The sequence below is a fragment of the Hypanus sabinus genome, chromosome 11 (assembly GCF_030144855.1).
Source record: "Hypanus sabinus isolate sHypSab1 chromosome 11, sHypSab1.hap1, whole genome shotgun sequence".
In the NCBI taxonomy this organism is placed as follows: domain Eukaryota; kingdom Metazoa; phylum Chordata; class Chondrichthyes; order Myliobatiformes; family Dasyatidae; genus Hypanus; species Hypanus sabinus.
Window position 1 is genome coordinate 97,526,449 of NC_082716.1, and position 16,677 is coordinate 97,543,125.

At 40.9% G+C, this 16,677-nt stretch overlaps 1 protein-coding gene across 1 annotated transcript in view; it reads right to left on the bottom strand.

Moving 5' to 3' along the window:
- Positions 1 to 16,677, bottom strand: part of LOC132402214 (probable voltage-dependent R-type calcium channel subunit alpha-1E) — a 600,800-nt gene that overhangs the window by 315,382 nt on the left and 268,741 nt on the right. Inside the window, exon 8 of the mRNA XM_059984957.1 lies at positions 4,188 to 4,291. Within this exon, the coding sequence (XP_059840940.1) occupies positions 4,188 to 4,291 (104 nt within the window). The remainder of the gene's footprint in view (positions 1 to 4,187; positions 4,292 to 16,677) is intronic.

Sequence of the window (16,677 nt, forward strand, 5' to 3'; positions counted from 1 at the left end):
GAATTTTCCAACTTTTTCTATGACTTCTTCACAGAAATTACTGTTCAGTTTGAAAACTAACCACATTTTCTAAACAATGAAACCTGCTCAAGTTCAACAGCATTCTTGTGAATCAACTGCGTCCTTTCTTGTTTCATTAAGTAGAAAAGCCATTTTGAGTTCAAAGTGCTTCTAAATTCAACCTATTAGCACAGAAACAGACCCTTCGGCCCATCATATGCTTGATGCCATCAAGTGCTTATCTTCACCAATCTCATTCACCAGCACTTGGTCTATAGTCTTCAAAGCCTTAGTGATTCAAGTGTTTGTCCTGATATTTTTAAATGTTATGAGAGCCTCTGCTTCAATCGTCTTCTCAGGCAGTGTTATCCAGATGGCATCACCATCTGGTTGAAAATACTTTTTTACAAATACTCTCCAGAGCTCTTACACCTTGAATCTATGCCTTCTAGTTTCATTCATTTCCATTATGTTCCTTATTTTCCACCTTACGTATGTTCCTTACTATTTTCTAAACCCTTATGAGACTCCAAAGTCTTCTGTACCCCAAGGAAAACAGACCACAACTATCCAGCCTCCTGTTGTAACTGTAATGTTCCATCTCATAGAACATCCAAGTGAATCTCCTCTACATCCATCATAGAATCATAGAAAAGTACAGCAGAGAAATAGGCCCTTTGGCCCATCTAGTCAATGCTGAAACATTTAAACTGCCTACTCTCACTGACCTGCACTACACAGGGCCAGAGCCTCCATAGCCCTCCCAGCCATGTACCTAATCAAACTTCTCTTAAATGTTGAAATCAAGCTTGTATCCATCACTTCTACTGGCAGCTCATTCCTTACTCTCACTACCCTCTGAGTGAAGAAGTTTCCCCTCATATTCCCCTTAAACTGTTTACCTTTCACCCTTAACCCATGGCCTTTGGTTGTAGTCCCACCAAACCTTGGTGGAAAAAGCCTGCTAACATTTACTCTATCTATATCCCTTATAATTTTGTATATTTCTATCAAATCACCTCTCAACTTTCTATGTTCCAAGGAATAAAGTCCTAACCTATTGAAGCTTTCCTTATAACTTAGGTACTCCAGACCTGGCAACATCTTTGTAAATTTTCTCTGTACTCTTTCAATCATACCTGTAGGTAGGTGACCAAAACTGCACACAATACTCCAAATCAGGCCTCAAAAAATGTCTTGTACAACTTCAACACAACATCCCATCTCCTGTACTCAATACCTTGATCTATCAATGAGCCAGAAGCTTTTGCTATTTGTTTATAGTGGCACCTGTGATGCCACTATCAACGAATTATGTACCTGTATTCCCAGAACACTTTGCTCTACCACACTCCTCAGTGCCCTACCATCCACTGAGTAAGACCTACACCGGTTGGTCCTACTGAGATGCAATCCTCTTACTTGTCTGTATTAAATTGATCTGCCATTTTCAGCCCATTTTTCTAGCTGGTCCAGATCCTGCTGTAAGCCATGATAGTTTGCTCTCCACTACACCCCTAAGCTTAGTGTCATCCACAAATTTGCTGATCCAGTTAACCACATTATCATGACGACAACAATGGATCCAGCACTGATCCCTGCAGAACTCCATTAGTTGCAGGGTTCTAGTCAGAGCGGTAACCATCTACTATCACCTCTGGCTTCTCCCACAAAGGCAATGTCTAACCAATTTACTACCTCATCTTGAATGTCGGGTGACTGAACCCTCTCAACCAGCTTCCCCTGCAGGACCTTGTCAAGGTTTTATTAAAATCCACTGCCTGGCCTTCATCCACTTCCCCGGTAATTTCCTCGAAAAGCTCTATTGATTGGTGTAACATGATCTAACATGCACAAAGCCATGCTGGCCATCATTAATCAGTCCATGTCTATCCAAATACTTACATATCCAGTCCCTTTGAATACCTTCCAATAACTTTTCCTGTCCTGATGTCAGGCTCACTGGCATAAATTTCCTGCTTTATTTTTAGAACCTTTCTTGAACAGGAGAACAACATTAGCTATCATCCCTACCTGTCGCTAAGGATGACTTAAATATCTCTGCTAAGGCCCCAGTAATTTCTGCAATTGTCTCCCATAGGGTCTGACAGAACACCTTGACAGGCCCTGGGGATTTATCCACCCTGATTTGCCTCAGGGCAGCAAATACCCTCTCTGTAATCTGTATAGGCTCCATGACGATGATGCCACTTTGCCTCACTTCTATAGACTCTGCAACTCTCTCCTAAGAGGCAAAAGAGTAATTTAAGTTCTCTGCCACTTCTTTTGGCTCCACGCATGGATTACCATTCCGATCTTTCAGAGGACCAATTTTGTCCCTTGCAATCTTTTTCCTCTTAAACATATCTGTAGAATCCCTTTGGATTCCCCTTCATCTTCTGTGCTAAGGTAACCTCATGTCTTCTCATAGCCCTCCTGATTTCTTTCTTAAGTGGTCTCTTGTGTTTCTTACACTCCATAAGCACCTCATTTGTTCCTACCCATCTGTAGCTGCAGTGCACCTCCTTTTTAAACCAAGGCCTCAATATCTCTTGAAAACCAAGATTCCCTTCACCCATTATTTTTACCTTTTATTCTAACAGCTTTATACTCTCAAGACTTCACTTTTGAAGGCCTCGTGCTTACCAAATACACTTCTACCAGAAAACAGCCTGTCCCAATCCACGTTTGCTAGAACCTTCCTGATACCATGAAAATTGTCCTTTCTTCAATTTAGAATCTCAATTCGTGGACCAGGCCCATCTTTTTGCGTATTTACTTTGTAACTAATGCATTGTGATCACTAGATGCAAAGCGCTCCCCTACATAACCTTCTGTAATGTACCCTATATCATTTCCTAATAGCAGATCAAGTATCACACACTCTCTTGTAGGGACTTCTATGTCCTAATTAAGGAAACTTACTTGAACATATTTGACATACTCTATTCTAGCTAGTCCTTTTACAGTATGGGATTCCTAGTCAGTATGTGGAAACTTAAAATCACCTACTATAACAACCTTATGTTTCTTGCAATAGTTTGCAATTCCTCTACAAATTTTTTCCTCTAAATCCCTTGGACTACTGGGTGGTCTGTAATATAACCTCCTTAATACAGCCATACCTTTCTTATTTCTCCCATAATGCACCCATAATGCCTCATTAGACGAGTTCTCCAGTCAGTCCAGACTGAGCACTGCCGTGACATTTTCCCTGACTGGTAACACCACCCCTCCTGTTCTGTCATGTCTAAAGCAACGGAACCCTGAAATATTAAGTTACCAGTCCTGCAGTTCTGGCAACCAAGTCTCACTAACAGCAACAATATCACAACTCCATGCTCTGAGCTCATCTACCTTTCCTACGATGCAGCTCAGAACACTAGTCGCACCATCCTCAACTTTTTGGTTCCTGACTTTGTCTGAGGTCTTAACATCTGTCTCCACAACTTCTCCACTAACTGCTCTGGCACTCTGGTTCCCATCCCGCTGCAACTCCTCTTCTGCACATGTCCCAACTTCCCTGGAAGAGAGCTCAATGATCCAAAAGTCTTATGCCCTCCTTCCTACACCAACTCCTTAGCCATGTATTAAACTGTATATAATCTTCCTATTTCTGGCCTCACTAGTACATGGCCTGGGTAGCAATCCTGAGATCACAACCCTGAAAGTCCTGCCCTTTAACTTAGAATCCAACTCTGTGAACTCCCGTTGTATGTGCAATCACATCTTAAATTCCCAAATTATCTTGACCATAAAAGTCAGTTAACACTCCAGCTAGATCTTTATAAAGCTGTACTCAGTGATCTTCAGGCTCCTCTATTCTAAGCCAAAACTAATAAGGCCAGCATCCAATAAGTTAACTTTACCACCCTATCGGTCTGTGCTGCTCTTATTAGTGAACTGTGGATATATATACTCTATGGTCTTTGTGTTCTTCAATAATTCCTAAGAGTTCTACATTTATGGTGTTCATCCTGTTCATATTACGTCTCTGGAACACAGCTCATCACACATTGGGTTAAAATCCCTCTGCCATTTCTTCACCCAATTTACCAGCTGATTAATAACTTTTTGCAGTCCTTGATCTCTAACTGTGATGTCAGTTGGACAATGTCTCTTCCTTTGGGTTGATAACATCTTCCTCCTTTTGGAGGAACATTTGAACTTGATGCCAGACAACTTACCCAGACAACACTCCGAGAACAAGGTTCAACACAAAGAAGGAGCCAATGATGATGAGCGGAATGAAGTACAGCCAATTCCACATTGCTCCTAAGGCATCATCCGTCTGCAAAACACAAGAAGAAATCCCTTTACATCTGGACATCACAGTCACATGATATCTATCGCTCTTGTCTCATAAAATGGATTGGTGAAGCCCAAGAGCCAGGTTGGTATTGCACAGACCCCTGATCTTTGAAAGGAACTTCAAACTCTTTAATCTTCCTCACAACTCTACTATCCATTCGAGTTTGTTGCTGGCCACACATACACATCCTCCCCTAATTGCTCTTCCCAATAAAACTAATATGCCAAAGCAGAGCACAGCTTTGGCATATTATGCTAAAGACTCCGTTGCTGAGGTCCAGAAGCCAAAATCAATCAGCGCACCGACAAAGTCGATCAGTATATCAACAAATTAGCTTAGGAGTGCCAAACAATCCATCTGAGGAGCTCAGTGGGTCAAGCAGCATTTGTGAGAGGAAAAGGACTGTCTATATTTTGGGTTGAAACCTTGCATACAGAAAGAAACACCAAAATAGTGGCAAGTCCTTTCCCCCAACGATGTTGCTTGACCCAATGAGCTCCTTTAGAGTTGTTCCAGATTCCAGCATCCAGTCTCATGTCTCCAGGAGAGTATCAGGCCCCTTGTCCCCTTGAAAGATCATGGTTGATCTGATTACAAATTCACTCAGCATTCTTGTCTACTCCAACATTTCAACCCTTGCTCATCATGAATTTATTTTCTAGCATAATCAGTAAAAGCCGCATGTCATGATGAACGAAATAAACAGCAGAACTCTTGATAATGAGCTTCTGATAATGATCATGACAGCAGACAGACTGAACCAGGGATGGAGACAGGCAAACCTGCTGAAGTGGGTGCTACTTGCCACTATACTGAATTCAATACAGTGAGCATGACTTATTGGAAGAGCAGCAAAGGGAATTGTTGTATTCCCAACAGGGACATTGATCCATACATCAGGCATTTCCTGAAAACCAACACCCCAGGTGCCCAGGGGAAGAGCTGTCGTTGATGGTGAGAGAAAGAACAGAGGTATAACTGGTGTGCTGGAATCTGTACTGGGTTGGGGGGCCAGCCTCTTCTGATGGTTGTAGTTACATAAACCCAGAAATAACCAGATCATTGAACGATTCATATGCTAAAACTGCACAAACACTTCATCTCTTGAAATGCAGCAAGTGCTCAGATGACTGTGACTCTTAATGAAGAGCAATTGGAAGCATTTCAAACAGGGTAAAGTGCTTAACCCCATACATCCACAAAACCATGGCAACATGACAGCATTTGACTCAAGAACATGGAGACAATTCTGCCACATTGGTTAACACAGCACCAAGATGTGATTAGTGTTTGTGAGAGTACAAACAACCTGCCTGTTTTCAGTATTGTACTTGATCAAATTCTAAATGTTCAAAGTCCTCCTTCAGCACACGCCATCCCGTCAAGTAACAGCTGTTTGATTGTCCACATGATCTACTGTTCTTGATATTTAGTGAGCAAGTCCAGTGATTCCAGCTACACTGTTGCATTTGGACATGTAGTACTTTGACAACCATGACTGTGCAAAGATGTTATGATACAAAACATTACAAAGAGCTGTTTCCTAGCTCCTAGGTGCAGGAGTAGGCCACTTGGCCCTTCGAGCCAGCACCGCCATTCAATGTGATCATGGCTGATCATCCACAGTCAGTACCCCGTTCCTGCCTTCTCCCCATATCCCTTGACTCTGCTATCTTTAAGAGCTCTATCTCACTCTTTCTTGAAAGCATTCAGAGAATTGGCCTCCACTGCCTTCTGAGGCAGAGATCCAAAACTCTCTGGGTGAAAAAGTCTCATGTGAGGCACATGATCCAGACACTTTTCCCATGGAAAATATCAAGCAAGCCCCATGATGAGCATTTTGTAAGCTTCAATGAGATCTCTTTTTGTTCGTCAAAACTTGAAGACCAAACCCAGTCTGCTTAACATCTCCTCATACACCTTCCCATGAAGAACCTCGTTCTATTGCAAGTGTAGGGACTGCAGACCCATACATAATATGGTGGAGTCTTACCAGGGCTCTGTACAATTGGAACATGACTATATTGATTGCCTTCCTAACTGCTCACTGAACCTGCAAGGAAACACAAGAGACTGCAGATACTAGAAAAGTGGAGCAACACACTGAAGAAATTCAGTGGGTTAGGTAACATCGATGGAGCAAAATGTATAGTCGATGTTTCAGGTCAAGACCTTTCATCAGGTCTGCCTCCTTTAGCTTTCAGTGCTTCATGTAGAAGGACCTCCTCCAATCACCATTAAATACTGCACCTTTCAATTTCTTTTCTGCTAAACCTAAGACTTTGCCACATTATGAATATCCACTTTATGATTATCTTGCTCTTATTTTTTTCAATATGGAGACAAAATGAAGGCTTCAGTGCTTTAAATAGTTCAAACCTGGGAACTTCAGATCAGTAAGCCTAACATCTGTGGTAGGTAAGTTATTTGAGAGGATTCTGAGGGAAAAGATAGACAAGCATTTGGAAAGACAGGTTGATTCAGGATAGTCAGCATGGCTTTGTGAATGAGAGATTGTGTCTCACAAAGTTGATAAAGTTCTTTAATGAAGTGACCAATGAAGTTCATGAGGGCAGGACAATAGATACACCACCTATAAAAAGTATTCATGTTTTATTGTTTTACAAAATTGAATCACAGTGGATTTAATTTGGCTTTTCTGACACAGATCAACAGAAAAAGACTCTATTGTGTCAAAGTGAAAAACAAAGCTCTAAAAAGTGATCTAAATTAATTATAAATATAAAACACAAAAATAATTGATTGCATGAGTATTCACCACCTTCAAGTCAGTATTTACTAGATGCACCTTTAGCCGCAGAGGTAGAATAGACTGCCGGTATCTTTTTCCCTATCAAAATGTCTAATACTTAAGATAAGGGATAACTTTAAAGGTAGCTTTTTCACAGAGAATGCTGGATGCCTGAAATGTGCTGCCAGGGATGGAGGTGGAGGCAGGGACAATGAAAATGTTGAAGAGTCTCTCCCATTGGCAGATGAATATGCAGATAATGCAGAGATAAAGAGCTTGTGCAGACTGAAGGGATTAGCTTCATTCATCAAACACATTGTGGACCACGGGGCCTACTCCTGTACTATACTATTATCTTTGGCAATACTATCCCCAGATAAAAAGATCCCCACTTCTCAGCATTGGGTATATAATGGAAACAGCTCATTAAATACATCAACAAAAACTGTTTAAGTATAATGATGGCTGCTGTCCCGACACCCCTTTGGGGGAGAATTCCAAATCTCAAACCTCACGCATCTCCTGGGTGAGAAATGTTACTCGATGTGCATCTTCCCTCTGCTCCTTCTACTTTCTGCATTCAATCTACACCCTTGCTGATCCCTTTCAAAATGGAAACAGATCCTTCCTATTTACACAATTCAAGCCCACCATTATTTGATACACATGAATTCTTTTCTTTTTACAATATTTTTATTCAGAAGAAAAAAGATTTACAGAGTGCAACATATAGATACATCTCAACATAAATTGTGTACATTCACATATTGTAATAAAATTGATCAAAATGTTATAGCATATCACATAAAGGTATACCACTCTGTAATCAAAAATTTAAAGATAGGTCATACATCATAAAAGAAAGTTTTTATATAAAAAAGTCAACCCCCACCAACTACCAAAGAAAAAAGCTGATGGATGATAATAGATAATTAGAAAAGAAACATATTCGCTTAAGAAGAGAAGATAGAAATATACATAAAAGTCTGTGCACTGTTAAGCTTTATAAATTGGAAAAGTAATTTAGGAAAGGTCCCCAGATATCATAAAAAGATTGTTTCGAATTTACTGAGCAGCGGATCTTCTTTAAATTTAAATAAGACATAATATCATGTAGCCATTGAAGATGTGTAGGAGGGGTAGACTCCTTCCATTTAAGCAAGATTGCTCTCCTTGCTAAGAGAGAGGTAAAAACTAAAACCTGTAGGTTAGGAGTATTTAAAGTTATATCTTCATTTGCAATAATACCAAACAAGGCAGTAAGGGGATTTGGGTCAAATTGGACCCTAAAAAGTTGTGAGAAGGTATGGAATACTTCCTGCCAAAACTTTTCAATTTTAGGGCAAAACCAAAACATACGAATTAAAGAGGCATCAGCAGAGTTGCATTTATTACAAAGTGGAGAAACATTTGGATAAAAACTGGACAGCTTCTGTTTAGAAATGTAAGCTCTATGAACCACTTTAAATGGTAGAAGAGAATGACGGGCACAGAAAGATGATTTATTAACCCGTTTAAGAGTTTTATTCCATCTTTCATCAGAAATCTGACAATTTAGGCCATCCTCCCAAGCTTTTTTTTATTTTACCTAAAAAGTCTTGTCTAGAATCAATCAACAAGTTATAGATACCGGTAATAGAACCATTAACAAAAGGTTTTAAATTTAAAAGATCATCCAGTAAATTTTTATCAGGACCTATACGAAAAGTAGTTAATTGGGAATGTAAGAAATCTCTAATTTGAAGGTATCTGTAAAAATGTGTTTTTGGCAGAGCAAATTTAGTTGACAATTGGTCAAATGAAGCAAGAGATCCTGAGATAAACAGATACACCTGAATTAACTCTTTCCTCATCTATTCCAAAAATAACAATCTTTCACCTTCTACAGACTTACAATCTCATAATTCTCCTCTGTATCTTTCCAGTGAAATCTCACCCTCCCTGCAACACAATAACCAGAATCTATGCTTCAGCTAATAATGGAACGTATTCTGTATGTCTTTTTGACCACTTCTTTCACCTGTTCCATTACCTTTAAAGATAATAGGGACATACAATCAAAAGCCCAATTCATCATTCTCCCCTAATCCCAAGGAATTGTACTTTTTTGATGTGGACTTTATGTACACCAACCAACACAATGGGCTGAAGGGGTTGAGTCATTCAATGGTCCTCATATTACCACCTCTACAATGTCTATAAATAGTATTCACTCACTTTGGAAGTTTTTATGTTTTATTGTTTTATAACATTGAATCACTGTGGATTTAAATTTGGCATTTTTTGACACTGATCAACAGAAAAAATCTCTTTCATGTCAAAGAGAAAACAGATCTCTACAAGTCACATAATTAGTTAAATGGAGATCACGTGTGGAATCAAGGGGTTTCAATTGGCAAAAAATACAACTATAGCTGGAAGGTCCAACTACTGGTGATTCAGTATCCTGGCAAAAACTACACCACGAAGACAAAAGAACACTCCAATCATCTCTGCGGAAAGGTTATTGAAAAACACAAGTCAGGAGAGGGATGCAAGAAAATTTCCAAGTCGCTGTATATCCCTTGGGGTACAGTTAAATCAATTATCGAGAAATGGAAAGAACATGGCACAGTTGAAAATCTGCCTAGAACAGGACGTCCTAAAAAACTGAGTGACTGTGCAAGAATGGGACTACTGAGAGAGGCCACCAAAAGACCTGTGACAACTCTGGAGAAGTTACAACATTCAGTGGCTGAGGTGGGAGATAGTGTGCATAGAACAACTGTTGCCTAGGTACTTCAATAGTTGCAGCTTTATGGGAGAGTGGCAAAGAGAAAGCCACTTTGGAAAATAAAATCTCACATGAAATCTCAGCTAGAGTTTGCCAAATGACATGTGGAAGACTCTGAAGTCAGCTGGAAGAAGATTCTATGGTCTGATGAAACGAAAATTGAGGTTTTTGGCCATCAGAGTAAATGCTATGTTTGGCATAAGCCAGACACCACACCATCCCTACTGTGAAGCATAGTGGGAGCTGCATCATGCTGTGGGGATGCTTCACTGCAGCAGGCCCTGGAAGGCTTGTGAAGATAGAGGGTAAAATGAATGCAGCAATATACAGGGAAATCTTGGAGGAAAACCTGATGCAAGAGAGCTGCGACTTGGGAGAAGATTTGTTTTCCAGCATGACAATGACCCCAAGGATACAGCCAAAGCTACACAGGAACGGCTTAAAAACAACAAAGTTAGTGTCCTGGAGTGGCTGAGTCAAAGTCCAGACTACAATCCAATTCAGAATTTGTGATTGGACTTGAAAAGGGCTGTTCACTCTCAATCCCATGCAATCTCACAGAGCTTGAGCAATTTTGTAAAGAAGAATGGGGAAAAATTGCAGTGTCCAGATGTGCAAAGCTGATAGAGACCTATCCACTCAAACTCAAGACTGTAATTGCTGCCAAAAGTGCATCTACTAAATATTGACTTGAAGGGTTGAGTAATTATGCAATCAATTATCTGTTTAGCAAAACTGTAATAAATTTAGCCCAATTTGTAGAAATTTGTTTTCACTTCGACATGAAGGAGTCTTTTCTATTGAGTCAAAAAAAGCCAAACTTAAATCCATTGTGATTCAATGTTGTAAAACAATAAAACATGAAAACTTCCAAGGGAGGGTGAATATTTTTTATAGGCACTGTATGGTCAGTAAGGCCTTTGTTTAGGGACCATATGGTAAGCTGCTATGGAAAGTTAGATTGCATGGGATCCAGGGAGAGCTAGGTAACTGGATACAGAACATATTTGACAGTAGGAAGCAGAGAATGATTGCAGAAGGTCGCTGTTATTGATAATCAGTGCTGGGGCCACATCTATTTGTCAGCTATGATTTGGATGAGAATGTACAGGCATTATTAATACATTTGCAAAATATACAAAAATAGATGGTGTTTGTTGACAGTGAAAATTGTTACCAGGATTTACAGAGGGTTCTTGATCAGTTGGGTAAATGGAAAATAGAGTTTAATTTGGATTAATGCAAAGTATTGCATTTAGGGAACTCAAATGAACTCTCAAAAGGACATTCAGAGTAAACAGTGGGGTGTTGGGAAGTTTGTATAAAAGAGGGACCGAGAAGTACATGGTTTTCTGAAAGTGACTTCTCAGGTAGAAGGGTAGTGCAAAAGGCTTTTGGCATGCTGCCTTCATCTGTCGGTCAGGGCAGGGAACAGAATTTGGGATATCATGCTGCAGTTCTACAAGATATTGGTGAGGCTGCAGTTGGAATATTGTGTTCAGTTTTAGTCACGTTGCTGTAGTAAAGACATCATTAAGCTGAAAAGAGTTCAGAGGAAAGTTACAAGGATGTTGCTAGGACTTGAGGGAGACAGGTTAAGCAAGTTGAGTTTTTATTTGCTGGAGTTTAGAAAATAGACAATAGACAATAGGTGCAGAAGTAGACCATTCGGCCCTTCGAGCCTGCACCGCCATTTTGAGATCATGGCTGATCAACGAATATCAATACCCGGTTCCTACCTTGTCCCTATATCCCTTGATTCCCCTATCCATAAGATACCTATCTAGCTCCTTCTTGAAAGCATCCAGAGAATTGGCCTCCACTACCTTCCGAGGGAGTGCATTCCAGACCCCCACAGCTCTCTGGGAGAAGAAGTTTTTCCTTAACTCTGTCCTAAATGACCTACCCCTTATTCTCAAACCATGCCCTCTGGTACTAGACTCTCCCAGCATCTGGAACATATTTCCTGCCTCTATCTTGTCCAATCCCTTAATAATCTTATATGATTCAATCAGATCCCCTCTCAATCTCCTTAATTCCAGCGTGTACAAGCCCAGTCTCTCTAACCTCTCTGCATAAGACAGTCCAGACATCCCAGAAATTAACCTCGGGAATCTACGCTGCACTTCCTCTACAGCCAGGATGTCCTTCCTTAACCCTGGAGACCAAAACTGTACACAATACTCCAGGAGTGGTCTCACCAGGGCTCTGTACAAATGCAAGAGGATTTCCTTGCTCTTGTACTCAATTCCCTTTGTAATAAAGGCCAACATTCCATTAGCCTTCTTCACTGCCTGCTGCACTTGCTCATTCACCTTCAGTGACTGATGAACAAGGACTCCTAGATCTCTTTATATTTCTCCCTTACCTAACTCTCCACCGTTCAGATAATAATCTGCCTTCCTGTTCTTACTCCCAAATGAAGGTGATCTTCTCAAAATGCTGAGGTATAGTGAATGTACAGTCTTTTTTCCAGGGTTGGGGAAGCAGGAACTAGAAGGCATAGGTTTTGGTGAGGGCAATAAGAACCCAAGAGACAACTTTGCCACCCAGAGACTGGTCAGTACATGGAATGAGTTATGAGAGGAAGTCATTGAATGGGTACATTATCTACTTGGACAGCTACATGTATTCAAAGTTGTTGCATATGATTTCCAGTGCACAAGAGTAAAGGACGACAAAATAAATGTTACTCTGGATCCCAAAGCAGCACAAAACAATACCCATTAAGACAAAAAATACTATCAACATAAACACACACGAAAGCTTGTATACATTGATTATATGTACATAGAGTGATAGGAGGCACAGGAGTGTCTATACATAATGTGACTCTGAAAGGAAATTATAAAGGAGCGGTGGTTGCAGGTGTAGAGGAGTGCATTAGTTGGTAGAGGTGTTGATCAACCTTACTGCTTGGGGAAAGTAACTGTTTATGAGTCCAGTGGTCCTGGCATGGTGCTATGTAGCTTCCTCCCTGACTGGAGTGTGACAAACAGGCCATGTACAGCGGGATGGGATCCTTCATGATATTGCTGGCCTTTTTCTGGTACCTTTCTGTATATATACTCTTGATGCCAGTTAGACTGCATAGGCAGTTTTCAGTACCCACTGTAGAGCCTTCCTGTCTGTGTAGTGCAGTTTCCATACCGTGCAGTGATACAGCATATTAGGATGCATATCTGTGCAGGTTATGAGTATTGGGGAGCAGATAGCCCCCCCCTTCTGCCTCCTCAGAAAGTTGAGGCATTGTTGAGCTTTCGTGATTGTGTAGGATGTGTTCCGTGATCCAAGAGTTTGAAACTGCTCACAGCTTCCACTGCTGTACTACTGACGTACAGAAGGGTGTGAGTGGTGCGAATTCTCCTGGTCTATAACCAACTCCTTGCGTCTTGTTGACATTGAGGAAGAGGTCATTTGCCTGGCACCAGTTTCTCCCTATAGGCTGTCTCATCATTGGTGATATCCAACTGTCATCAGCAACCTTGACAATGTGAATACTTGGTTGTTGGCCATCAGTCATATGTGTTTAGGTATGTCAGGAAAGGTTTCAAAGGATATGAGCCAAACACAGGCAAATGGGACAAACTGATGGGCATCTTGGTTGGTGTTGACCACTCAGGCCTGTTTCTGTGCTGTAGGACTCTAGGATCTATGTGCCAGGTGTTTTTCTGTTCTCTTCCTTTGTCAGTATCCCTCCAAAGCACTACCATCCTCCTCTAACACCACACAGCAATCCAGCTTTGAAATATCAGTAAATTTGGATATATTACATGTGATCTGTTCATCCAATTCATTGATATGCAATGAACAGCTGGTTTAAGAGTTGCTTAGATAGGCAAGATATAGTAGAATAGGGACATAATGTGATAAATAGAATGTGTATAGATGGTTATGAACAAGTTCTGTAAGAGGGTCTGTTTCCGGTCTGCACGGCTTGATAACTAACTTCCCCAGATTCTACCACTCACATATGAACAATTTACAGGAATCACAGGGAGAACATACAAATTCCACATGGTCAGAAATGAACATGGCTCACTGGCTCTGTGAGGCACAAGGTCTCAGAATCATGTGTTGTTTTGTGGCAGCAGTACAGTGCAGTACATAAAATATACTACATTTTATAATAAGAACTATATAAAAAAGAAGTCATGTAAAACAGTGAGATAGTGTTTGTGGGTTCATTGTCCATTCAGCAGGGAACAAGATGCTCCTAAAACACTAAAAAGGTGGAGAAGGCCTGAAGGGCCAGGTAGCTACATGTTGCTCTTATTTTTTCACTTAGTAACTTAGAAAATAAGATCAAAAAAAGGCCATCTAGCCACTTGAGTACTCCATTCAATACATTCACAGCTGGTGGTAAAAAAATTTTGTTCCTGTTTCTCTCTCCTCTGGTCCATCAACAACATTCAACTACTCCTTGAATATCTTTAATGAACAACTGTGTGTTGCAGTAGAATTCCAGCTGTGTATCCCTTTTGCCAATCAACTTTCCAGCTCCTTCCCCTCCTGTCTTTTCCTATCATTTCAGATATCCCCCTCCACCTCCCACTTTCAAACCTCTTACTATCTTTTCTTTCAGTTAGTCCTGACAAAAGGTCTCAGCCCAAAACGTTGACTGTACTTCTTCCGATAGATGCTGCCTGGCCTGCTGCGTTCCACCAGCATTTTGTGTGTATTGCTTGAATTCCAAATGTTCACTACTTTCTGGATGAAGAAATTTCTCCTCCTCTCAACTCTTCATGGGTTATTCCATATACTGAGAATAGGACCTACTGTCCTGCACTCCCCTCCATTGAGAATATTTATTCTACAGAATAAAAGCTAATCAACCGAAGGGATGGGAGAAGAATTGGACCATCTGGTCCATGGAGTCTGCTACACCACTCAATTATGGCTGATCCTTCTTCCCCCCTCCTCAGCCCCACTCTCTGGCCTTCACTATGTAACCTTTGATGCTGTGTCCAATCAAAAACCTATCAAGCTCTACCTTAAATACACCCAATGACCTGGCCTCCACAGCTGCCTTTGGTAACAAATTCCACAAATTCACCACCCTCTGGCTAAAGAAATTTCATTGCATCCCTGTTTTAAATAGATACCCCTCTATCCTGAAGCTGTGCCCTCTTGTCCTAGACACAGTGGTAAATGTCCTTTCCACCTCTACTCTGTCTAGGCCTTTCAGCATTTGAAAGTTTCGATGAGATCCCACCCCGCTATCTGACCCAGAGCCATCAAACATTCATCCTATGAAAACCATTTCAACCCCAGAATCATGCTTGTGAACCTCCTCTGAACCCTCTCCAATGCCAGCACATCTTTTCTTAGATGAGGAGACCAAAACTGTTCACAATACTCAAGATGAGGCCTCACTAGTACCTTATAAAGCCTCAGAATCACATCCCTACTCTTGTATTCTAGACCTCTTGAAATGAATGTGTACAATGTCCTGTGTATGTTACTCAAAATGGCTTCTTTGGTTTGTTACGAGTAGGAATGCTTCTTTGTCGGATAAGTGTTTCTCTCGCCATTGTTTCGCTTTAGAATGGCTGATATGGTAATTGTATTCATTTGTTAGTCAATGGGGAATGTTATTGTGTCTTGTGAGGCTGGGAACTTGGGGGAGGGGTTTTCGCGGGTTTTTGGTGTGAGGGGAGTCGGGAGGAAGACGCCGAGGAAAGTGGACGTGCGCTGGACTGCTCATAAGACCACTGGGGTGGTCTCAGGTGCAACGGCATGGCGGTCAGATGGGTCATTGGTTTGTTGATTGAGCTCCAATGAGTGCACTAAACAGACTGAACTTTGATAAGTTGGCGCCTTTTGTTTTTTTCCTTATATATATATTGTATTGCCTAATACTCTTTTAATTTTAGTAAACTCTTTAAAGTGTATTTCATAACGGTATTTGTTGCGGGTTTGATACTGTTGGCGGGCGCGAGGCATAAACTCGATTCTCACAGCACCTGCGCGAAAGGGAGGAGGGTTGGTGAGTTGCTGGAACTCTGTTTCCCCTAGACATATACCAGCCTTTTGGGTAAGTGTTACAAATGCTAACATTGTATTTGCCTTCCTTGATTTAACCTGCAAGTTAATCTCTAGGGAGTTCTGCACAAGGCTTCCCAAGTTCCTTTTCATCTCAGATTTTTGGATTTTCTCCCCGTTTAGAAAATCACATTTACTTCTTCTACCAAAGTGCATGACCGTGTATTTTCCAACATTGTATTTTATCTGTCACTTTCTTGCCCATTCTCAAGTCTTTCTGCAGCCTACCTGTTTACTCATCACTACCTGCCGCTCCACCAATCACTTCACATCATTTGCAAACTTGGCAACAAAGCCATCTATTCCATCATCTACATCATTGATAAACTGTATAAAAAGTAGCAGTCCCAACAGACCTCTGCAGAACACTGGCATCCAAACAGAAAAAGATACTTTTATTTCCACTCACTGCCTCTTACTAATCAGCTAATGCTCTAACCTTGGTAGTCACTTTCCTATAATATCCTAGGATCTTAACTTGGTAAAAAGCCTCATGTGTGGCACCTTGTCAAATGCCACATATGGAACATCCACTGCATCCCTTTTATCTATCCTCCTTGTAATCTCCTCAAAGAATCCCAACAAGTTTATCAGGCAAGATTTTCCCTGAAGGAAACTATTCTGACTTCGTTCTATCTTGTCTTGTGTCACCAAGTACTCCATAACCTCATTCTTAACAATTGACTCCATCTTCTCAACCACTGAGGTCAGGCTAACTGGTCTATAACTTCCTTTCTGCGGCCTTTCTCCTTTCTTTTGCAATTTTCCAGTCCTCTGGCACCATGCCAGAATCCA